The sequence below is a fragment of the Hemitrygon akajei genome, chromosome 20 (genome assembly GCF_048418815.1).
Source record: "Hemitrygon akajei chromosome 20, sHemAka1.3, whole genome shotgun sequence".
In the NCBI taxonomy this organism is placed as follows: Eukaryota; Metazoa; Chordata; class Chondrichthyes; order Myliobatiformes; family Dasyatidae; genus Hemitrygon; species Hemitrygon akajei.
The window spans coordinates 59,646,389-59,671,847 of NC_133143.1; the positions used below are offsets into that span (position 1 = coordinate 59,646,389).

Sequence of the window (25,459 nt, forward strand, 5' to 3'; positions counted from 1 at the left end):
GATGGGGCGAGCGGGCAGAGATGGGACAGGACGCTACCGCCCCGGGCACTCCGCCCACTAACCAGATGTGCTTTCGAGTCAGGAGGTGACAACAATAGGGTCTTGTTCCCCGGCGCAGGGCTGTCGGTTGTGAGAGAGCGCCAACCACGGCATCATGTGGCCAACACACAGCAGCGCGGCATTTCCTCGACTTCCTCCTCCACGACTCAGCCGGGGGTTTGTAATCTAAATTAGAATTTTATTTTCCCATACAATGGAACAGGACAAATCATGTTGCCGTGCAGGTCTGGGTAGGACCTCCCCACCCCCGGCCGGCCGTCCGTCCGTCATCAGATTTCTGAACAGCCCAATTCTCTTCATTATGAAGAGAAGATATTCTGCAAATGCTGGAAATCCGGAGTCGGCATTGGTCCCGTTCAAGGGCCCGGGTCAGAACTGCTCCCTGTTTATTACCCCCCATAGCAAGGCCTGCAGAGTTCCCCCTGCATTGTCTTTGTGTATATTACTCCGGGTTTCCAGCATCTTGTGTATGTTACTGCCTCACTAATCCTTTCATCTCGCACCGCCAACTTATTTTTGTAATCGATACTGTTTTTATGTCTTTGCAATGTGCTGCTGCCTCATAACATCAAATCTAAAACAGTGAAAATAAATCTGATTCTTGACACGTGATCACAAGAGATAGCGGCAAATGTTTGCTACACTTACCCTATAACGGCCGAGAATATCGGAGCTTGCATCTGGGGTTGACTGTAAAAGCACGGGGAAGCAAATAGCAGAAGCAATTGGCCAAGAAAGAAAGCGGAATGAGTTCGCCTCCGAAACACTATCATAGGCTGATCTCCTCATTTAAAGTCATAGCGGTAACACTGCACTTCCGACTAACTGGAAGCGGTAGGAATGAAAATACCACTTAGAACTACCTATAGCGAGCACTATTTGTTTTATTGTGACTTTATTATGCTTGAATTTACTCTGTATCTGTTTGTGTCTATTGTTTATTTTGGCGCTGCTTTGGATCCGGAGTAACAATTATTTCATTCGCCTTTACACTTGTGCACTGGAAATGACATTAAACAGTATTGAACTTGGAGCTGTATTGCTGCCATAAAACAACAAATGCCACCACTCGGCAAACACTGATGTCAATTGACAATAAACCTGATTCTTATTCTTTAATGCAGCCAGAGCCCAACAGGCAGAGTTAGAGCTGCTTCACAGACAACACCTTTAAACGTTTTAAACGCCTCTTAATCATTTCTATCTGAATGGTCAGGTGTTTTCCCTGTCTGCCCACTTCCTCCTTTGGCAAACAAAAAAGTGTTCCTTACCGCGCCTCGCGGCGCATCGGGTGACAACCTTGCCGGTTTTTAAAGCATTTTTCTGAGTGAGTGAGTGTGTGTGTGTGTGTCTGTCTGTGTGGGGACGGTTTCGAGTTGCGAGCTCAGACCAGCACAGATGGCAAGCGGATATGAACCTGGGACCACTCGCCTCCCTCGAAGTCCGGAGCGAATGCCGTGACGCCACCAGCAGAATATACAGTACAAGAAAATGTGCAGGGTTTCGTATTGCTACATTGACCTGGCCAGCTGTACTCCTTTCAAAGCGAGTAGATTGGGTAATGATTTTAATGTCCCTGTACAAAAACATTGAAAGCTCCAATGGATTGACACGGTAACATAGCGCTTAGTGCCGTGCTTTACAGCGGCGGTGATCAGCAACTGGGGTTCAATTCCCGCCGCTGTCTCTAGTGTGTATGTTTTGCCAAGACCGTGTGGGTTTCCTCCCACATTTCAAAAGACGTACGGGTCAGGGTTAGAAAGTTGCGGGCATTCTATGTTAACGCCGTAAGCGCGGCAATGCTTGCAGCCCCCTCCCCCCAACACATTGTGTTGGACATTGATTCAAATTACGCAATTCACTGATGTTTGGATGCACTGTGACAAATAAAGCCAATCTTTATCTTTACAGGTAGGTGAAGCAAGCAATTAAGAAGGCAAACATTCCAAAAGGACCAGTATCAAAGATGCCTTTCTGCAATTGTTTTGGGCCTTGGAAACCGCACTTGGAACGTGGGCTATAGTTTTGGATTCTCTAATTAAGGTAATATTTGGGGCACAGGATATGTAGTGAATATGCATAATTGTCTGGAATTTGAGAGAAATGAAAAATCTCATTGAAACTCAGAAGGCTGAATGCATGGAAGAGGCTGTCCCCGGTGTCAGAGTCCAGAATAAATGGTTACTGTCTCAAAATAAAGGACAGGCCATTGAGGAATGAGACCAGGACAAATTTGACGTGCAGGGGACTGGTGAATCTTTAGAATTTTCTTCCCCAGAGGCCGGTAACCTTAAAAAGAATAGGTTTTTAAAGAACCTATGGTTCTTAAAAGTGAGTCCATAGGTTGTGGAATCATTTTAGGGTTGAGGTAAGTGAACCTTTCACAGTTCATTAGACTATTATTTTTGTGCTATCTAAATTTATCCAAATCAATCATCTATATTAAGGAGATTAAAAGTTCTTGAATCAACCCTTGGGAGCTGACTATGAATCTCCCTCCAGTTTATTCACTACTATTCAATTTCCATTGATTTCTATTCATGTTGATGCTGAACCTGTTATACTATGAACCTCATCCTTAATTATGCCACACATTTTAAACTCTGAAAAATCATTCTCAGCACAACAATTTTACTTCCTCCATCAGCATTCTCCATTATCTTTTTTTTAAAAGTCTTTCTTGTTAGTTATATGTGATTCGCCTTCAACAAATCCATGTTGGCTCTCCCAGCTCACTTTACACTTAATAGCTCCTAATTCTGTCTCTGATTATCATTCCTATGAGCTTCTTCATGACTGAGGTCAGATTAACCAGCCTGTGTTTGCTGCATCTTTTCCTTACAGCCTTTTTTCTGCACAAGGGTTTACCACTTGTAGTTCTGCAGTCCTCAGATATTCCAAGTGTACCTGTATCTGCCTCTACAAAATATGGCAGGGTGGATATATGTCTCTACCGAGGGAGGTGTAAGGTGCTCCTTCCCTCCGCAAGCCTCCAGGTAACCCTTGGTCAAGGTGTAGCCACCTGCTTAGTCCCGTAATCAGGGTCATGTGAAGCCATAGGAGCAGGTGGTGGATGGTCGTATGAACAGCCGGTGCAGTACACAAGTCCTGGTTATGGGACCTCTGATGCCAGGCAGACAGTCTCTGAAGAGTATTGATAGTGGCCGGGGTCACCTGTCTGGCAAACGACTTCTGTAGAAAAAGTTGCCGAGAACAGTCACGGTCGTGGAAAGGGCACGATCATCCACGTCATACGACATGGCACGTAACGAGCAAATGAACAAGATGCATTTCCACATTTGGTAGATCATGGTCAATGTCTTCACAGTTCCCGCCTCCCCCCCCCCCCCCGCTGCATCAACAACTTGGATGCAATCCAGAGTAACACACACAAAATGCTGGAGGGACACGGCAGGCCAGGCAGCATCTGTGGATAGGAATAAAGAGCCAATGTTTCAGGGCAAGTCCCTTCACCAGGCAGTCCAACAGGACTGGGTTCTTTATGCACAGCTGACCTTCCCAGCAACTTCTTTCAGTACAATTTTAACCCATTCGATACGTCAGCGATACCTTGCTTTTGGTACTCCAAGCGAATTGACTGGTTCGTCACTGTTATTATTATCATTATTCGTTGATTCTATTCTATTCCTTGGATTTACTGAGGATGCCCACAAGAATCTCAGGGTTGTATATTGTGAGATATACGTACTTTGATAATAAATTTACTTCGAACAAAGTCCGCCTGGTAAATGTAGATGTGAAGCACTCATTTACTAATCCCCCATGCATTTGTCTTCATGAATAGTTCTCCTTTCCAATCCCTGGTTAGCTCACCTCTTCTTTTATTATTTGCATTCTGTTTGCACATATTACAGAAGTTTGTGTTAAAGAGTTCCCTTTGGTTTCCTGCCAATATTTTTATCTTGTTCCTTATTTCTTTTCAATCTCCCTCTGAACCGCCCATAATCAGCCTAGTTCCCAAAGGTGTTATCAATGTGGCATCAGTCCCTATGCCCTGTTTACCATCTTTATTGTATTCTCTCCTTACTGCTCCTCTCCTGACCCCCACTTTCTCCTCTGTTATCACTTTAATTGCTTTCCCTTCCACTCCCTTGGAAATGTCAGAAACAGGATCAAAATCAGGTTTCTCATCACTGCCATACAGTACCATGCAAAAGTCTTAGGCACATATACAGTATTTAGCTAGGGCGCCTGAGACTTCTGCACAGTGTTGTATTTGTAAATGTGGAGCGGAGAGTGAGTTTGTAAATCTGGCAGGAGCGAAGGATGTTGAGAATGTTGCAGGTGGAGGCCTGGAGAGAGGTGAGGGACAGGTGGCAGAGGAGTGCCAGGCGCTGGTGCAGACACAGCTAGCCCTGAGACACCAGGCAAGGTAACTTAAATCCAAATAATTGATCTATTGATCAATACCGAACATCTATCTGGTGCTCCCTGCTCCCTCCCCTTTTCCCAACCATGATTAGCCTCTTCCTGTCCTCTTCATACTCTCAGTCCACAAAAGGGACCCATATCAGAGTCGGATTTATCATACTGTATGTCATGAAATGTGTTATTTTGCAGTGGCAGAACACATAAAAGTAAATGATGATTAAATAAATAGTGAGAAAAGGAAATAATGATGTTGTGTTCATGGACAGTTCAGTAATCTGATGGCAGAGGGGAAGAAGTTGTTCCTAAAACATTGTGTCGCTCTCCTGTACCTCCTAACCTGCTGGTTGATCTTACCGGAACCATTTCTTTCATGTAGATGCATCCATTGCTCGTTTACATGTGTGCCTGCCGTTCCTTAATTCAAATCTACCTGGGCCAAATCAGTTCTCACCTCAGTTGAGTGATTGGAAGAACATACAACAGTTCTCATCAGGGGGTCAGCAGTAGAAATGGTGAGCAGCTTCAAGTTCCTGATTGTCAACGTCACTGAGCCCACCATATTGATGCAATTACGATGAAGGCACAGCAGAGGTTATATTTCATTAGGAGTTTGAGAAGATTTGGTGCCTCACCAAAGATGAGCAAATTCTTATAGATGTACTGTGGAGAGCATTTTGACTGGTTACGTCACTGTCTAGTGTTGAGGTGCCAATGCACAGGATCAGGAGAATCTGCGGAACGCAGTATCCATCATGAATGACCCTCACCATCCAGAACATGCCATCTTCTTATCTTCAATGAGGAGCTACCGGAGCCTTCAGACGCACACTCAATGTTTTAGGAATGGTTTCTTCCCCTCCGCCAATCGATGTCTGAACAGTCCACAACCCCATGAATACCACCTAAGTATTTTGCTCTCTTTTGCAATATTTAATATTTATTTAATTTTTTAAAAATTGAGATACAGCACTAAAATAGGCCTGTCTGTCTCTTTGAGCCATGCTGCACAGCAATCCCTGGGTGTAATCCAAAACTAATCCCGGGACAATTTACAATGACCAATTAGCCTACCAACCAGTACATCTTTGGACCGCGGGAGGAGAGTGGAGCACCCAGAGCCTACAGGCAAGAGTGGGAATTGAACCTGGGTCTCCTGTACTGTAAACCTTTGTGCTAACCATTACACTACTACCCATTATTCTTATTGTTATATATATTCTTATTGTGATATATAGTAGTTTGTATTTATGCTGTACTGCTGCTGCAAAAACAAAAAGTTCAGCGATAATAAACCTGATTCTGAATTTACCCCCTTTTCCTATCAACTAATTTTACTGCAAGGTGCCACATATTATTTTCTATATGGCCATGATGAGCATTGGAACTATATAATCTGCTACCACGACCTTTTCAGTTAATATATTCCACCACACATTTATGTAGGAAGACTTTCTCAGTTCCTCTCTGGTTCTTGTGCTATTGTTTCAAGGATGCTATCTTTGATTTGGAAGATTTTCCACTGCTAATCTTCTAAACCTTGTTTTTCCCAGAATTAGAATCAGAATCAGGATTAATTTCTCTGATATTTATCAATATTTATTTATATTATTGTTTCTTTTGCATTTGCACAGTTAGTTGTCTTCTGCACTCTGGTTGAAAGCACTAGTTTGGTGGTCGTTCATTGATTCTGATATGGTTTCCATTCTATAGATTTCTATAGTTCATTTGAAGGGTCTCTGCCCAAAAAGTTGACTGTTAACTCTTTTCCATAGCGGCTGCCTGGCCTGCTGAGATTCTCCAGCATTTTGTGTGTATTGCTTTGATTTCCAACATCCACAGATTTTCTCATGTTTGCAATTCAATAGATTGTTGGGTATGCACATAAGAAAATGAATCTCGAGGATGTAATTGATGAAATATATATCTGCAGTGGATTTAATGGACTATTGGTGTCTCAGTGTGGGAATTTGATGAAATTTATGGGGAGGTTAAGTGCAAATTGCTGTTTTTTTACAAAATTTATGGAAAACTGACTCACATCACGTAGTATCTTGTGGCAATTATAAATTCCCCATCACCAGATTTAAAATTTGTAAATCAATAAATGTGCAGCATTAAAACTGCATCACTGGGTTAGGGTTAGCAAACTCTGGACATGCTTTGTTGCTACTGGAAGCTAATGACACTTGTGTGCTGCCCAGCACAATCCTCAGACTATGTTGGTGTCGACACAAACCAGTGCATCTCACTGTTTGCATCGATGTTGCAGTTATTCCTCTCTGTGCTTTGTGGTGCATCAGGCGGCAACCTTGCCGTTTCTTCAGCATTTTGTCTGTTTCCTTACAAGGCCGAGTTGCTAGCTCGATGCTCAGACCAGCAGGGATGGAAAGCATGCAAGGCACCAGCCAGGACCAAACCAGGGACCACACACCTCAAAGTCCAGTGCACTACCATTATGCATTGATGTAAAGTGACATAAAGCTCATCTTTATTTTTCCTCTGAATAGAGTATTATTTTTATTTAATCAGAGGTACAGCGTGGAATAGGCCCTCCCTGTTCTTTGAGCCGTGCTGCTCTAGCAACCTCTGACTTAACCTTAGCCTAATCACAGGACAAATGTAATGACCAATTAGCCCACTAACCCGTACACCTTTGGACTGTGGGAGGAAACTGGAGCACCCAGAGAAAACCAACGGGGAGCCCGTATAAACTCCTTACAGAGGATGCCAGGACTGAACTCTGAACTCCTACGTCCCGAGTGACTCGCTAACTGCTACGCTGCCCTCTGCTACCTGAAAGTATTGACTGGATTGAGTATTTAACACATATGAGTATTTAAATCACCTCTGTCTAATTTCTGCTCCTTCTTCAGCAATTCCGATTCCATGCCTCCAGACTCCACTTACATTCTCCTTTAACCTTTTCTAAAATCGGAAGCATTCAGCAATGTTGTAAAGTTGGATAGAAATACCAATGCCCGTGAACAGAAAATCCTACAATAGGTAGCAGATACAGCCAGGTACATCACAGGTAAAGCCTCCCCACCATTGAGCGCTGCCACAACGAGCGCTGCCACAAAAAAGGTAGCATCCATCAACAAGGACCCCTACCATCCAGGCCTTGATCTCTTCTCACTGCTTCCATTGGGAAGGAGGTACAGGAGCCCTAAGTCCCACACCCCACCAGGTTCAGGAACAGTTATTACCCTTCAACCATCAGGCTCCTGATCCAGCGTGGATAACTTCACTCTCCTCAATAACACTGAACTGGTTCCACAACCTCTGGAATAGGTTGAGTTCCTCCAACATTTTGTGTGTGCGCTTGGATTTCCAGCATCTGTAGATTTTCTCTCGTTTGTGACTGGACCACAACCTATGGACTCACTTCCAAGGACTCTAAGACTCGTGTTCTCACTATCAAAGTTCAATGTAAATTTATTATTAAAGTACATATATGTCACCATATGCAACCAGGAAATTCATTTTCTTGCAGGCATATTCAATAAATCAAATAATCATAATAGAATCAATGAAAGACCACACCAACAGGCAGACAACCAGTGTGCAGAAGACAACAAACTTTGCAAATACAAAAAGAATAAATAAATAAATAAGCAAACAATAAAAATTGAGAACGGGAGATGAAAGATCAGTTCAGAGCTATTGAGGTGAGTGAAGTTATCCTCGCTCATTTAGGAGCCTGATGGTTGAAGAGTAGTAATTGTTCCTGAAGCTGGTGGTGGTGGTCCTGAGACTCCCCTATCTCCTTCCCAGTGAGAGTAGTGAGAAGAGAGCATGACCTGAATGATGGTGGGGGTCTTTGATGCTGCTTTCCTGTGGCAGCGCTCCATGTAGATGTGCCCATCGGTGGGAAGGGCTTTCCCTGTGATGAACTTGCACCAACAGAAACAGTTCCTCCCCATCTACTGTCTGGACCCTTCATCTTAGATACTTCAAACACGCCTCCTCTACCTCCTCCACTCCATTCTGCCCTCATAAGTAAATTTCTCGTCCTTGTAAAAATTCCAACAGATTTACTGCACCCTCTCTCAGATCTTCATATCTTTTCTCAAACGTAATGTTCAGAACTGGACACTATATTCTAGCTGTGGCCAAAACAGTATTCTGTAAAGATTCATCATGAGTCCTTGACCTTGTTCTGTAATTTCATTTATAAATGCCAAAGGTCCTAAATGCTATTTTAGGTGTTTGATGGCTCTGGGCTTGCAATTACTGGAGTTTAGAAGAACGAGGGAGTATTTCATTGAAACCTATTGAATATTGAAAGGCCTAAATAGTGTAGAGGATGTTTCCTGTAGTGGTGGAGTCTCAGAGCAGGGGAGTGATTTCTTTAGCCACACAGTGGTGAATCTGTGAAATTCATCCCCGCAGCTGGCAGTGGAGGCCAAGTCACTGAGTACATTTAAAGCGGAAGTTGATAGTATGGGCATCAAGGTTTATGGGTAGAAGCCAAGAGAATGTGGTTGAGAGGGATACTAGATCAGCATGATGAAATGGCCTAATTCTGCTCCCGTGTCTTATAGTTTTGCATGGTAATGTGTTGTTCCTCTTTGCACCTTGTGATGCACCCTTGCCATTTGTTTAGCTTTTGTCTTTTTTTTCCTCCCCAGAGGCTGAGTTGCTAGCTCGACGCTCAACCCAGCACAGATGGAAGCGTGCAAGGAGCTGGCTGGATTTGAACCCAGAACCACTCACCTCGAAGTCCAGTGCAGATGCCACTACACCACCAGCCGGCCACATTACATACAACTACCGGTACTTATTTGCAAATATTTTCTCAGTCTGCCATGTGTCATTTCTGATGAAGGTTAACAAAGTTCAAAGTATGTATCTTATTATTTGCTACATTAGGGTTTATTTCACACACACACACACACGGTCCTCCCAATCACACATACACAGATGGTTCGTACACACGTACACACACACACACACACACACACACACACACACACACACACACACACACACACACACACACACACACACACTCACTCACTCACTCACTCACTCACTCACTCACTCACTCACTCACTCCTCCCATTCGCACCACCAAGGCCTGGAGTTCATGGCTCATCTTTAAAGTTGTAATGAATGGTCAAAATAGCAAGCAATATCATCCTAAACGGCACATAAAGCTCTTCTGAAAATGTCTGTGGCAACATGGCATGCTATATTTTTTTTTAAAGCACCAAAAGCAAGAATATTTGTTAAAACAGAACACATTGATCTCAGTCAAACCAATTTATTATTTGTGTGATAGAGTATACAGTGAATTGCAGCAATCTCTGACAAACACATGATGCAATCATAAAAATACATTAGGTTCTAGACTTCAATTCCTTGAAATGGAATTGCACCCATCCCTTACAAAGTTAAAGGTGCAAACGTGTCATCATGATGCTCAGAGTGAATGAGTAACAAAGGCTGAAATTTGAACTGTGGAATTGTACAAATCCCCACTTTATGCAAATAAAATCAATTATACAGCATTAAAATAGAGTTTATAATATCCTCATGTACACTGAGATTTAAATATCACAGTGTATTTAAAACAGCCAATATAATGCATATGACATTATTAATCACTTGGAAACTTGATTTCCTTTTACAAATGCTAAAACCAAATGCACTCAGGAAATAATGAAATGCAACACCTGATTAACTTATTCCAAATCATTGCACTGAAACCTGATTGAAAGCATGTCTGTAATTCAGATGGGATCATATACCTTAACTAACTTTGACTGTAATCACCACAAAATATTAAATAGCTTCACAGGAGTCAGCCAGTTAAATTTAGAAAGTGCTTTGTTCCATAATAAACAACAGTAAAAATAACTGTCAAGTATTCACCAGATTTAACTCTAAAGTGCTGAGTTTATTTGAATGCAAATTTTATAAATTGTTGGTACTAATATTGTGTTACAAAGTTAACTTTTGTTTTGGGAATACATTCTCTACACACTGGACAAGTGACACTAACCCAAGAACAATAACCAGAATTTTAAATGATTTTTTAAAAAGATGCTTAATGGTTAGAAAATTGTAAAAGATCTTGTTCAGCTATTCAGCCTTAGCATGAATAAAATTTCAACAGATATTGAATCATTAATTAAAACCTATTTATTGTTTTATCTGATGAAGGGTCTCTGCCCCAGTTCCCTTCTGTTGATATTGATTGACCTGCTGAGTTCCTCCAGCATTTTGTGCATGTAATGTATTTTTAATTTAAACTGTTGTCTTAATTGTTATTTTGTTACATTGTAACTGTGGCATAAGTATAGAATGAACTTTCCAATTGCTTTATTCTTCAGTCACAAAATATTCTACTGGACCCCATGTACAATCCCTCCTGGTTAGTGCATGGATGGAGGGAGCACAGAAACTCAGTGATTCTAAACGTATCAATTTGCAGGATTCATAGGGAACAAACAATTCACAAATCAGTAGCCACAAGATGAATTTAGTTATGGACTTGACCTAAACATTAAACAAGGTCAAACTATTTTTGTCTAATTTCCAAGAAAATGCACTTTTACCTACACTACCTACGCTTTATTAGGTACATCTGAACATCAGCTCGTTAAGACAAATATCTAAGCAACCAATCATGTGGCAACAATTCAATGCATAAAAGCATGCAGACACAGTCAAGAAGTTCAGTTGTTCAGACCGAGCATCAGAATGGGGAAGAGATGTGATTTAGGTGACTTTGACTGTGGAATCACTATTGGCGCCAGGCAGGGTGGTTTGAGTATCTCAGAAACTGCTGATCTCCTAGGATTTTCATGCACAACAGTCTCTAGACTTCACAGAGAATGGTGCAAAAGACAAAAAAAAACATCCAGTGAGTGGAAATTCTGTGGGCAAAAATGCCGTATTAATGAGAGGTCAAAGGAGAATGGCCAGACTGGTTCAAGCTGACGGTAACTCAAATGACCATGCAGTGACCAGTGTTGTGCAGAAGAGCTTCCCAGAAAGCAAATGTTAAAGTTTGAAGTGGGTGGGCTACTGCAGAAGAACACCACACCAGGTTCCATTCCTGTACCTAATGAGGTGGCTACTGAGTGTACATTGCCAATGGTAAAACTAACTTTCGGCTTATAAACTTACTACTGCAACGTGGAAAATCTGGCTTAGTTTCATTTAAGTGTGGGAAGAGTCTTAGTAAATATGTGATGACTCAGAACATGGAGACTCTATAGCAAAAGGAAGGCCGGCTTTGACCAATCAGGAAAGAGGCTGATACCTTCCCAATGAAAAACAACAAGCATTCTGTTCTAACCATTAGAGATTCTGCAGATGCTGGAAACCCAGAGAAACATGCTGGGGATGGGTGGCCCTAAACTCCTTCTCCATTCCCTATTCTAGCTCCCCTCTTAGCCCTTCTCTTCTCATCTGCCCATCACCTCCTTCTGGGTCCTCTCCTCCCTTCTCCCATGGTCCATTCTGCTCTCCTATCAGATTCCTCCTTCTTCTTGTACCTGCTCTGGGTGATCTCATTGAAGCTTATCAAACATTTAAAGTCCTGGATAGAATGGACATGGAGAAGATGTTTCCTATAGTGGGGGAGCCTAGGACCAGAGGGCACAGCCTCAGAATAGATGGGCGTCCCTTTAGAACAAAGATGAGGAGGATTTCTTTAGCTGGGGGAGGTGAATCTGTGGAATTGCCACAGATAACTGTGGAGGCCAAGTCTTTAGATATACTTAAAGCTGAAGCTGATAGCTTCTTGATTAGTAAGAGCCTCAAAAGTTATGGGGAGAAGGCAGGAGAATGGAATTGAGATGGATAATAAATCAGCCATGATGGAATGGCAGAGCAGACTCAATCGGCTGAATGGCCTAAATTTGCTCCTATGTCTCATGATCTTAATGTCTTCTTAAGCCCTTGACCTTTCACTTGGCCCTTGCCAGCTTGAAGTCCTTCTTCTCCCCCTCCCCACCTTCTTATTCTGGCATCTTCCCCCTTCCTTTCCGGTCTTGTTGAAGGGTCTTGGCTCGAAACACTGACTGTGTATTCCTCTCCGAAGATGCTGCCTGACTTTCTGAGTTCCTCCAGCATTTTGGACCTTTCTGTTCTGAATTACAATGACCTGGAGAAGTTGGGATTCTGCTCAATGGCAGCTATGAAAATCAAACTGCTTTTCAGCAGTATCCTAGAGCCTGGAAAACTGAGCATCAAGGTGCAGCAGACTCTGCCCGCACTCTAGAGGTTGGAAGAATGAGGTGATTCTATTGAAATGTGACAAGTCCCTATGGGTTTAACAGGGTAGGTGCATGAATGAGGTGCTTAAAAGAAAAAGGGGGTGAATATTTGGAATTCTTTGGCAAAGACAACCGTGGAAGCTCGGTCTCTGAGCAAAATCCGGACTGACTGATAAATTATTGCATATTAAAGGATTCGGAGAGGGGAGGGATAATTCAGGAAAGTATACCCAAGATAAAAGTTCAACTACTAACTTTCTAAATGGTGCAGCACATACAGAATGGGGGCAACATGTTCGCATAGTGGTTAACGTAACGCTTTACAGTGCCAGCTGTAAAATCAGGGTTCAATTCCCGCCACTACCTGTAAGGAGTTTGCACATTGTCCGCGTGACTGCATGTGTTTCCTCCGGGTGCTCCTGTTTCCTCCCACATTCCAAACACATATGGGTTAGGGTTAGTGAGTTGTGGGCATGCTATGTTGGCACTTGCACCTGCAGGCCGTTCCCAAGCACATCCTTGATGCAAACAACACATTTCACTGTGAACCTCGAGATAGGTGACAGAAAAAAAAGGCTAACTTTTAAATCTCTTTAATAAGAGGCCAAATGATCTATTCTTGCTTCTAGCTCCAGTTCTCACACTAAACCAAATCAGAAGAAGATGGATCTGCCCCCATTTGCTCAGCTGTAAATTCAGGGCCAGTTAGTACCAGGAGGAGATGGTCAGTTCTCACAGTGCAAACAGAGCAGTATGAGGGAGAATTGTAATAGGGCTTCTATTTATTGTGTAATGAATGTTGTGCAGTGCAGGAACAATTTTAATCTATAAATATGTACATTAATTGTATCATTTGAAAAGTCAAAGATTTCTCAATTGCAGTATTGTACAAAAGTCTTAGGCTCATACATATATAACAAGGGTGCCTAGGACATTCGCACAGTACTGTAGTGATTTTATGTATTACGTTGCACTGCTGCAAAAAAACCCTGCAAATCTCATGACATATATGAGTGATGATAACCCTGATTCTGGGTTTCTGTTGTGGACAGCGCATGGGAAGGAGGTAAGGAGAGGGGGATCATGGTTGGGAAAAGGTGAAGGGAGAGGGGAGGGTGTGGGAAGCACCAGAGAGATTTTCTGTAATGATAAATAAACCAATTGTTGGAATCAAATAACCTCACCTGGTGTCTCACTGCACCCACGCCACCCCTCTCTCCTGGAACTCCTTCCCTGCCACCTGTCCCACACCCTCCACCCTCGCCATTTCCAATATCCATTTCTCTGACTAGATTTATAAACTCGCTCTCTGCTCCACATTGACAAATACAGTTCAGTACAAAGGTCCTAGGCATCCTAGCTCTATATGTGCTTAAGACTTTTGCACAGCACTGTATATCCATACAATGCTTTCAGCATGGCCAACGTACTTGAATTAACCAATCACATTTACTTACTCTCATGTCTATTGAAACTCACTTCATTCTCCTGCCACTCATCCACACTATGGTGGCAAATTCACCACTAACTAATGTGGCTAGAGGGGCAAATGGTAAACTCTGCTCAGATAACACCAGAATCAAAATCTAGTCGCTGGAGTGACGGGACAGCTCAGCTGTTTTCTATAATGTGCACTGATGTTTTGCTGCCATATATTGCAGAGAGATTTTCACTACAAATAGGTTTATCAGGAACAATTAAAACAAAGCCCTTTGTTTATCTTAAGCACAAAAGATTCTGCAGATGCTGGAAATCCAGAGCAACATTCACAAAATATTGGAGGCACTCGGTAGGCCAGGCAGCATCTAATGAAATGAATGAACAGGTAATGTTTTGGGCCAAGACCCTTCAGTAGGACTTTAGTTTATCTGCTGTTGATGCCGTTGTATGATATTCAGGAATTCTCCATTGGGGAAGCAGATTTTCACAAAGGATTTTCAATAAGCAAAGAAACAGGTAAAACATAATGCACCTTTTGTTTTCTGAGCATTGCTGTGATCTGTGATTAAATTCAATATATAATGGATATAAGCCGTCTCACTGGATTTTTGTGAATAGAAAATGATGCAAAAGTTAACTTGCACCAATACAGATAGCAATCAACTTCAAGCCCTTTTAAGTTGTTCATCGTATCTTTAAACTTCACAGATTTTTCAGAAAATGCTACACTTCAACAACAATGTTATTCTAAAATACTCAAATCACAAGAAATAAAATACTTGAATCTAATTCAGAATTAAAAGCCACCACATCCCAATACCAATAACTCTATTTTTGTTTGCAGCTTCAATGTATTATATCACCCATACAATACTTTATTGAGAGAGACAGCACAGAACAGGTGTTTCCAGCCCAACAGCAAGCCACCGATTTAACCCTAGCCTAATTACAGGACGAATTACAGTGACCAATTAACCTACCAACTGGTAGACCTTTGGACAGTGTGAAGAAAGCACATGGTCACGGGAAGAACGTAAAGTTCCTTACAGATGGTGCCAGAACTGAACTGCGAACTCCCAACGTCGGCGGGCTGTAATAGAATCGCACTAACTGCCATGCTGCCGTGGTATATGACCCAATTCACCAATTGCTCAATAAAATTCCTCAGTTGCCAACACTTCTGGATAATATTGCATGCGTAAGGGGCCCGTCGACTTTGTGGAGAGGAAGCAAAAGGACTATCACTGAGATGAGGGATAATAAACCAACCAGATTTGAAATAGAAACTCTGCCAATACACCTTGGCATAACCACTGGCAAGATGGCAAAGAGCCATCTACTGGGCTGACGGTAAATTCCTACTCAGGTTATAACCAAAGAGTGAATCAAGATAGTTCTTCCAGCATTTTGTGTGTGTCGCTTGGACTTCCAGCGCCTGCAGATTTTCTCTTGTTAGCGAATCAAGACAGTTACCCCATCTGGGGATCATGTGGTGTAAAAACAACTTAATTTCTTTTTGAAACACCCACGTTTTTCCCTACCAGTGCTTCTGTTTAAAGCATAAAAAAGAATCCTGTATTAAAACACAAGAGATTCTGCAGATGTTGGATATCCAAAGTGACACACACAACATAATGGAGGAACCCAGCAGGTAAGGCAGCCTCTAATGAATTGAGTGAACAGTTACGTTTTGGGTTGAGACCCTTCATCGGGACTTCTGTTTATCTGCTGTTACTACCATTGTATAACATTTAGGGATTCTCCACTGGGGAAGCAGATTTTCACAATGGGCTTAACACTATAAGATATAAGAGCAGAATTAGGCCATTTGGCCCATCGTCTGCTCTGCCATTTCATCGTGGCTGATCCTTTTTCCTCTCAGCCACAATCTCCTGCCTTCTCCCTGTAACCCTTTCTTGCCCTGATGAATCTATCAACCTCTCCCTTAAATATATCCAATGATTTTGCCTCCACAGCTGCCTTTGGCAAAGAATTCCACAGATTCACCACTCTCTAGCTAAAGTAGTTTCTCTTTATCTCTGTTCTAAAATGATGTCCCTCTATTCTGAGGCTGTGTCTTCTGGTCTGAGACTCCCTCATCATAGGAAACATCCTCTCCATGTCCCCTCTGTTGTGTCCTTTCAACGTTTGATAGGATTCAATGAGGACCCCTGCATTTTTTGAATTCCATTGAGTACAGGTCCAGAGCTATCAAATGCCCTGCATATGATAAGCCTTCAATCCCAGAATCATTTTCGTGAACCTCCTTTGAACCCTCTCCAATGTCAGCATACCCTTTCTTAGATAATGGGTCCAAAGCTGCTCACAATACTCCAAGTGAGGCCTCACCAGTGCCTTATAAAGCTTCAACATTACTTCCTTGCTTTTATTTTCTAGTCCTGGTCTAGACTTTTAATATGTAAAGAAGCAAGTGAAAATTGATTCATCTTTGTTCTCTCAGGGTTACCATCATCTCTAAAAAAAAATCATGTTCTCTGTGATTAAGTTCAAGAAACAAGGATAAACATTGATGAAGCGCCTCAGACTGAAACGTCAACTGTTTATTCTTTCCCATGGATGCTCCCTGACCTGCTGAGTTCCTCCAGGATATTGTGAGTGTTGCTCCTGTATTAAAAGCTGAAGGAGTACAATTATGTTTTATTAGAAGAGGTAGATAGTGTTCAAAAAATCTTGAACATTTTTAATAGAATTACACATTATTAACTTCCAAAGGCCCATTCCATGTGTAAGTAATATGCAGGTATTAAAACAAGTGATTGTGACAAAGCAGATCAGTTTCCTTTTTCTGCTGAAAAGTCTTTACAAAAAAATGTGCAATAATAGTGCAAATTAGGGATCTGATACACAATCAGGAACCTGTAAAGTGATTACCTTTGTTTATCCAATCAGAGTATGGATAATTGAGTTGAGTTGACTGTGCATTTAGCAAATAGTATAAGACACGTATATAATAGTGTATTTCCACCCTTCTGCAAATATTCTGTCAGGGTAGGCACAGACTTATCTATAGATGGCGGTGAGCTTGAATCTATCTATAGTTCTGGGTAAGGCAAAATTCTTTGCACTTTGCTTCCTTTTGGCTGGCTTCTGCAAGCCAGCACAAAATTCCTTAGCAAAGTGGTGATGCGTAGATGCGGGAAGGAAAATAATAACAGGATAGATAGAAAAGCTTGTGGTTAATGCAGTTTTATGCTAAATACTTTGGTCTAACTATTACAGGGGTCCACAATTTTTATTGTAAATTTCATTGGAGATTTTGTTTTGTAAGATCATAGTATGTTCTATGCTCAAGGCTAACTACAAACAACATACTTTATGTACAATGGATATGTGTTATTATTGCAAGAAGCTTTGAATTAAATTGATTTTGGAAGCATTCAGTGTGCCATAGTTAAAAAAGGATGCAAATTCATAACAGGATACTAGTTTATAAAGTTATTTGTTGATTCTCTTTGCAAGCAAAAACATTGCACATTTGCAGATGTTATTACACCCACTATTCTTGTTACGTCCTGTTAGTAACCAGACCTTGCAGTACAGAAATGATATTCGAAGCAAAAATCTGACGAATTTCAGTTCTAGCAGTTTTAAGGCATCAAGCAATTATGATATGTTTTTTGTAACTCAAAAATGCATAATAAATAATCAGTTACATATAAAGATAACAGATGATCAATAGATAGGTAGACAGATCTAATAAATAATGTTTAATAGTCCTGAAACAAAGAAAAAATAATGAATCTGCATTGACATGTCACCAGAGTATTGGACCATCAATCTTGTTGAAGCCTGGATCTTTCCGAAGCTCCCAATAGGTATTTGTGCTCACCCACATTTCCTTTCCATCTTCCTGAGAGTGCCTGCAAGTAAAAGACTGAATTAGCTTCTCAAATGTGCCAACTGAGCAAAACACATAACTCTGCAGATAAGGCTGCTGCGGCCTTTTGGTTGCAGAGCAACTGCAAGCTTACATCCCACCACAGCATGCTTCAAAAGGGAATCATTTAATTGTAGGTTTACTTATTTAGTGATACGGTGCAGAGCAGGTCTTTCCGGCACCACCCCGATTAACCCTAACCTAGCCACAGGACACTTTACAATGACCGATTAACCTACCTAGTACATCTTTGGACTGTGGGAGGAAACCAGAGCACCCAGAGGAAAACCCATACATTCCACGAGGAGGATGTACAGAGACTCCTTACAGAACCGCGTTGGAATTGAACTCCAAAACGCCCCGACCTGTAAGAGCGTCAAACTAACCACTATGCTACCATGACACCCATGGATTAGGACTAGGGAAGTGGGCACAGACACATCATTCACCATTGCAACACCTTCAAAACTAGAAAAGGTTGACTGGTCCAAGACTGGTACATTAGGCATTTTAAGTGATTAGTGGAAGAACTACACTCGATGGCCACTTTATTGGGTCCATTCTATTGTAGCTCAGCTGCTGTAGCTCATCCACCACAATGTTTGACACGTTGTGCATTCAGAGATGCTCTTCTCCACACCACTGTTGTAACGCATGGTTGTCTGAGTTACTGTCAACTTCCTGTCAGCTTGAACCAGTCTGGCTATTCTCCTCTGACCTCTCTCATTAACAAGTGATTTTCACCCACAGAAATGCCGCTCACTGGATGCTTTTTGTTTTTTGCACCATTCTCTGGAAACTCTAGAGACTTTTGTGCGTGAAAATCCCAGGAGATCAGCCGTTCCTGAGATACTCGAACCACCCTGCCTAACACCAACAATCATTCACGGTCAAAGTCACTTACATCACATTTCTTTCCCATTCTGATGTTCGGTCTGAACGACACTGATCCTCTTGACCATGTCAAAAACTACCTTGACCATCTTGATAATCCTCTTGACTATGTCTAGTTTTATGCATTGAGTTGGTATCACATGATTAGGCCTGTACCCACTGGGATTGAGAAGAATACAGAGGGATCTCATTGAAACCTACCGAATGTTGAAAGGGCTAGATAGGGTGGACATGGAGAGGATGTTTCCTATGATGAGGGTATCCAGAACTAGAGGGTGACCTTTTAGAATAGAGGTGAGGAGGCATTTTTTAGCTAGAGTAGTGGATCTGTGGAATGCTCTGCCACAGACTGCGGATGGGTATATTTAAAGTGGAAGTTGATAAGTTTCCTGATTGGCCAGGGCATCAAAGGATATGGCGAGAAGGAAGGTGTATGGGTTGAGTGGGATCTGATATCAGCCAAATTACACGACCAGTCCTCAGTGTGGCATCCTTAACCTTTCACATCTGCAGCCCTTGCACTGATGTTCTTGTCTAAGATCGGATTTTACTATGCTTAGCTCCTTTTGCAAATCAAGTGCTGATGTAATCCATGATAATCCAGAGAGATTTCCTGGACAACAATGAGGCCTGGGCTTACGCTACAGGACAATGACTTTGAGTACTCGGTCTACAAAACTCAGATCAGAAGCTCAATGGAGTATTCAATACATACCTGCATGGATGTCACCATAACATCCAAGATACAATCGCAGAACAGTACAGCACAGAAACAGGCCCTTCAGCCCATCTAGTTCATGCTGAACCATTTAAATTGCCTACTCCAATCGACCTGCACCAGGACCAAAGTTCTCCATACTTCTACCATCCAAATTTCTCTTAAACATTGAAATCGAGCTTGCGTGCACCACTTGTGCTGGCAGCCCGTTCCACACTATCATGATCCTCTAAGTGAAGAAGTTTCCCCTCATGTTCCCCTTAAACTTTTCACCTTTCACCCTTTACCCATGACCTCTGGTTGTAGACCCACCCAACGTCAGTGGAAAAAGCCTGCTTGCATCTATCCTCCACATAATTTTGTATACCTCTATCAAATCTCCTCTCAATCTTCTATATTCCAAGGAATAAATTTCTAACCTATTCAATCTTTCCTTATAACTCAGGTCCCCCAGACCCGGCAACATCTTTGTAAGTTTTCCCTGTACTCTTTCAACTTTGTTTGCACCTTTCATGTAGGTTTGTAACCAAAACTGCACACAATACAAGATGCTGAGCAAAACCCAGTAAAAAAATAATTTGCTTGTTCAATTTTTTATTTTGTAACTTCAAAACATTAAACTAATTGCAAGAAGAAGACTGAGCTGGGAATGCGAGTCTTACATCTTGTTCTGCTCCAAGTGAGGTGCGCACGTATCATGTGGTAGCGTCATGACTTATTTATACGTTTAACCTATAAAGAATTATTTAAATAAACAAGAATACTTAATCAATCAATATATATATATATACAAGATTACTCAAATATCGTTGAAATACTGAATACACAACAGTTGAAACACCACCATTGAGGGGGATTATGCACCCAATCACCTCTGGTGACCTTTGGCTAAGATGTACTATCCTCTGAACATGCTGTCAGTTCCACAGCTCCTACCACTAAGAAGAACAGAAGTGGTCACAACACAATGCAGAAATTTACCCTTGGCTGCTTTTCCTAAATATGCAGATAAAGCAGCCATTTTAAAACCAAAGCAACACACACAAAATGCTGGAGGAACTCAGCAGGCCAGACAGCATCTGTGGACAAGGGTCTCGATGAAGAGCCTCGGCCTGAAACATTGACTGTTTACTGTTTCGCACAGATGCTGCCTGGCCCACTAATTTCCTCCAGCATTTTATGTGCATTAACCTGACAAATAAACTCAGTTTTTCTCTCCACTGTTCCCTCTAAGCTGCGTGGGTGTGCGGCCTCTCAGTATATGAAATGTTCCCACGCACGTAGCCTTTGTTGCCTCGCAGCTGGTACTTTCTTCTATATAGAGTTTGATTAAAGTGCCACGCAGCTTTCAGGCCAGGTAAAAATTTCTTGCTCAAAGCAATGGTTGGTCCGTGCAGCTATATATAAAAAAATAGAGGGAATGTTGGTTGTGATTTGACCTGAGTATTATAGCATTTTCGGATTTAATAATTGATTTCCAAAGTTCATATTCTTTTGCTTTTGTAGTGATGAAGGAATGCTATGACAAGATCGGGGCACAATCTTGTCATAGCATTGTGAAGATGCTATGAAACCCACTGAGTTTCTCTGGTGGGTGGGGCTTGGCTTCGAGAGGAGGTGATCGGGGTTACCGTTGGAGATGGGAGATGTTGTTGTCTTGACACACAACACTCTGGAGGAACTCAGCAGGTCGGGCAGCATCCGTGGTGTATGAGTTGGAGAGTAGTGAGATGCGGGGGGTGGTTGGTGGGATTGAGGTTTAATTCATCCACGTGGTAATGACTCTGTACTCTATTTTTGGTTTCTTCTGTCCTGAAGAAATGTCAAAGCCCAAAATGTCAACTGTTTATTCATTTCCATGGAAGCTGTCTGACCTGCTGAACTCCTCCAGCATTTTGTGTGTTACTCTGATTTCCAGCATCTGAGGATCTTCTCCTGTTTGTAATATTTCAGGTTGATGACTCTGGTGAGCATTTCCTGTTATTTATTTTCCCACTGCCACTGGGCCAAAAATCATGAAATGCTCCAGCTGACTCAGAGTTCTGTTAAATTTACTGGAGAAAGTCAGTACCTTCTTATGAGAAGGAACATAAGAAGACCTTGACCGGTCTGCCTTCAGGTCACAAGAACACCAAGTTGTTGTGGGGAAAAAAAACTGAGAGAAAAGTAATATTTTAAACAAATCTGATTAACTCAGCAGTACTATCGTAGTCTTTCATAAAATGTAAGTAAAGCTGCTTTCAAATTAGTGGTGATAAATCATATTTACAAAACAAGAATATGTTGTGGAAAAAGTAACTGAGAGAAAAAGGATATTTTAAACAAATTGGATTAACTCAGCAGAATTAGCATGGTCATTTCATAAAATGTTGTAACTGAAAGGTATTGTTTCAAATTAACAGTGATAAATCATATTTATACATTTAGTATTTACCAGTCCATGTTCAGAGCAGGATGGTGTATGAGGTGGAGGAGCAGTGGGATTGGGAGATTGCTGCTAGATTTCATAATAATACCATTCATTGTGAAGCAGAAACTAACTCAATGCCACAAATTCATACATGGCAGAGTTGGGAACCATCATATAACTTCATAGTAGTGAAACATGGATAAAACTTAAGTGCTTGTAAATGTTAATTATTTGATTTTTTAAATTGAGTAATACGATAAGATACAAGAAAGGTCAATTCACAATGACACAACTGGGACAATGCTAGTTATTCAACCAGAGATATGAAAACCTTTTAGAATGGAGATGAGGAGGAATTTCTTTAGCCAAGTGGGAAATCTGTGGAAGTCTTTGCCATGGGTGACTGTGGTGGCCAAGTCTTTATGTATATTTAAGGTAGAGGTTCACGGATTCTTGATTGGTCAGAGCATGAAGGATATGGGGAGAAGGCAGGAGATTGAGGCTGAGAGGAAAATTGGATCAGCCACGATGAAATGGTGAAGCAGACTTGATGGGCCAAATGCGAATTAAGGATTATGGGGAAAAGACAGGTGGAGATGAGTCCATGGCCAGATCAACCATGATCTTATTGAATGGCGGAGCAGGCTCAATGGGATAGATGGCCTACTCCTGCTCCTACTTCTTATGGCCTAATTTTGCTCCTATATCTGATGGCCTTATGGTCTATATGCAATATTTAAATTAAACTTGTGAATGCATTTTGTTTGTTATTTTGCAAGCGGTTTCAATCCTAACAACAATAGTGCTCTTAATATTTAATTGCACTGGGAAGTTTTAAAAATTCTATTTTTACACAGAAAAACAACAGAGAATGGAAAGATAAATGTAAATTATCTCCAATCAGAATTTCAGGTAAATCCTGTGAAGATATTACTTGTGTCGATCCTGTTTTCCATGCGTTCACACCAAATGACCAACGTACCTGAAGAAGCGAGGTTGATGTGTCATGTTATTTTCTTCAAGAACTCTCCGCCTTTCTCTTTGCAATTGTTCAATTCTTTGTTTTTGAGATTCTGCAGCCTCTATGTTACCTTCCTCTAGGTATCTGAAGTAACAATCAAATAAATACTTTAGAAAAAACTCAGAACAGAAATAAATTGCACCACATACAGTAAATGGACACAGTCTGTAGCTTGGCATTCAACACCAACCTAATCAGTAAACTCCAAGACCTGGACCTCAATACCCCCTTGTGCGATTGGATGTTGGATTTCCTCACTTGTAGACCCAGTCAGTTTGGATTGGCAAAATGACCTCCTCCATAAACTCCATCAGCACAGGAACACCACAGGGATGTGTACTTAGCTCCCTGCTCTACTCGCTTTACACCTATGACAGTGTGGCTCAGTACAGCTCCAACACCACTGTTGTGGACTGTGCCAAAGAGGGTGATGAACCAGCATAAAAAGAGATCGAAAACTTGGCTGAGTGGTGTAATAACAATCTCAGTAAGACCAAGGAGCGAATTGTAGACCTCAGGAGAGGAAAACCAGAGGCCTGTCAGCCAGTAATCACCAGAGGATCGGAGGTGGAGAGGGTCAGTAACTTTAAATTCCTGGGTGTCACTCTCTCAGAGGACCTGTCCTGGACCCATCATATAAATATTAGTGCGTAGAAAGCACAACAGTACCTCTACTTCCTCAGGAGTCTGTGGAGGTTCGACATGTCATCGAAAACCTTGGCAAACTTCTATAGATGTGTGCTGACTGGCTGCATTACTGCCTGGTCTGGGAACACCAACGCCTTTGAGCGGAAAATCCTACTAAAGGTAGTGGGCTCAGCCAAGTACATCATGGGTAAAATCTTCCTAACCACTGAGCACACCTACATGAAACATTGCCATAGAAAAGCAGCATCCATCATCAGAGATCCTCACCACCCAGGCCATGCTCTTTTCTCACTGCTACCATCAGGTAGAAGGTACAGGAGCCTCAGGACTCACACCACCAGGTTCAAGAACAGTTACTACCCCTCAACCATCAGGCTCTTGAAAAATGACTGAAGTTGTCCTCCTTTGAAGGAATCTGTTATATTGTTATTTCATGCTCCTTATTTATTGCTATTTATTATTTGCATTTGCACAGTTTGTTTACAGTTGATGGATCCTCTTTACAGTTCTACAGATTTGCTAAGTATACCCGCAGAAAAAGAATCTCAGGGTTGTATGTGGTGACTTGTATGTACTCTGATAATAGATTTTACTTAGAACTCTGAACATAATCTCATTGAATTTTTGTGGAGCTGTGATCAAGGATTAAATTACTGTACAGAGCTTCACTGGGATGATCCTTCATTAGTGGGTAACTTGTGTGATTCTATTGTTATGTGATAATATTACTCTAAAGTCTTCCTAAGCACTAGAATTCAAGATTCAAGATTGCTTATTGTCATTCTTCTGTGCATGTGTAGAGAACAACAAAAAGATTGTTACTCTGGATCTGTTGCAGCTTAAGAAACACTAAATATAAATAACTTAATAAACATAAATATGTATACAAAGTGATGCTAGGTGATGTGTATGTAGTGGTGGTGGGTGGAGGAGCATGATGGTTTGGGGGAGGTTCGGAGTTGTTTTTGAATCTAGTGGATGCTACATAGCCTCTTCCCTGACACGAGTGGATTTAACAGTCCATAAGCAGTGTGGCTGGGATCCTTCATGACATTTCTGGCCTCTTTCTGATTATACATTCAGTGCCAGTTCATTGGGTACACCTGCTTGTTAATGCAAATATCTAATCGGCCAAACATGTGGCAGCAACTTGATGCATAAACACATGCAGACATGGTCAAGAGGATCAGTTGTTGTTCAGAACAAACATCAGAATGGGGAAGAAATGTGATCCAAGTAATTTTGACCGCGGAATGATTGTTGGTGCCAGACGGGATGGTTTGGAGATTCTCAGAAAATGCTGATTTTATCGGGATTTTCACACACAACAGTTTCGAGAGTTTACAGAGAATGCTGCGAGAAACAAGTAATTCACTGAGTGGCACTTCTGTGGGTGAAAACGCCTTGTTAATGAGAGCTCAGAGGAGAATGGCCCGACTGGTTCAAGCTGATAAATAGAGGATAGTAACTATGCGTTACAACAGTGGTGTGTGGAATAGCGTCTCCGAATGCACATGGCAAACCTTGAAGTGGGTGGGCTACAGCAGCAGAAGATCACACTGGGTTTCCCTCCTGTACCTCCTCGAGTGACCACTGGGTGCCTGTCCTTGACGGCGGGCAAGTTGGAGCCTATGATGTGTTGGGCTGCGTTAACTACCTGGTGTAGAGCCCTCCTATTCAGCATCACCTCCTACTGAATTAGTTTAGTTTATTACAAGTACAAAGTTCAAGTTCAGTTTACTGTCAT

At 41.7% G+C, this 25,459-nt stretch overlaps 2 protein-coding genes and 1 long non-coding RNA gene across 5 annotated transcripts in view; 1 reads left to right on the forward strand and 2 right to left on the reverse strand.

Annotated features, from left to right (window-relative positions):
- Positions 1 to 809, reverse strand: part of gsdmeb (gasdermin Eb) — a 46,094-nt gene extending 45,285 nt beyond the window's left edge. The window contains exon 1 of one of the 2 annotated variants that reach the window (XM_073024396.1): positions 709 to 809. The gene's annotated coding sequence lies outside the window, so the exon portion shown is untranslated. Of the gene's footprint in view, positions 1 to 62; positions 82 to 708 lie in introns of those variants that run through there. The other variant, XM_073024397.1, reaches the window with a different exon arrangement.
- LOC140713832 (uncharacterized) lies at positions 47 to 9,564 on the forward strand. Its single transcript, XR_012095747.1, has 3 exons — positions 47 to 216; positions 1,972 to 2,103; positions 9,084 to 9,564. It is a non-coding gene; the product is annotated as an uncharacterized lncRNA (long non-coding RNA).
- A 138-nt stretch (positions 9,565 to 9,702) lies between these two features.
- Positions 9,703 to 25,459, reverse strand: part of osbpl3b (oxysterol binding protein-like 3b) — a 176,928-nt gene continuing 161,171 nt past the window's right edge. For both annotated transcript variants that reach the window (XM_073024393.1, XM_073024392.1), the window contains 2 exons: positions 23,026 to 23,148; positions 9,703 to 18,004 (listed from right to left, as the gene is read on the reverse strand). In XM_073024393.1, the coding sequence (XP_072880494.1) occupies positions 17,899 to 18,004; positions 23,026 to 23,148 (229 nt within the window). In that variant the 3' untranslated portion in view covers positions 9,703 to 17,898. The remainder of the gene's footprint in view (positions 18,005 to 23,025; positions 23,149 to 25,459) is intronic.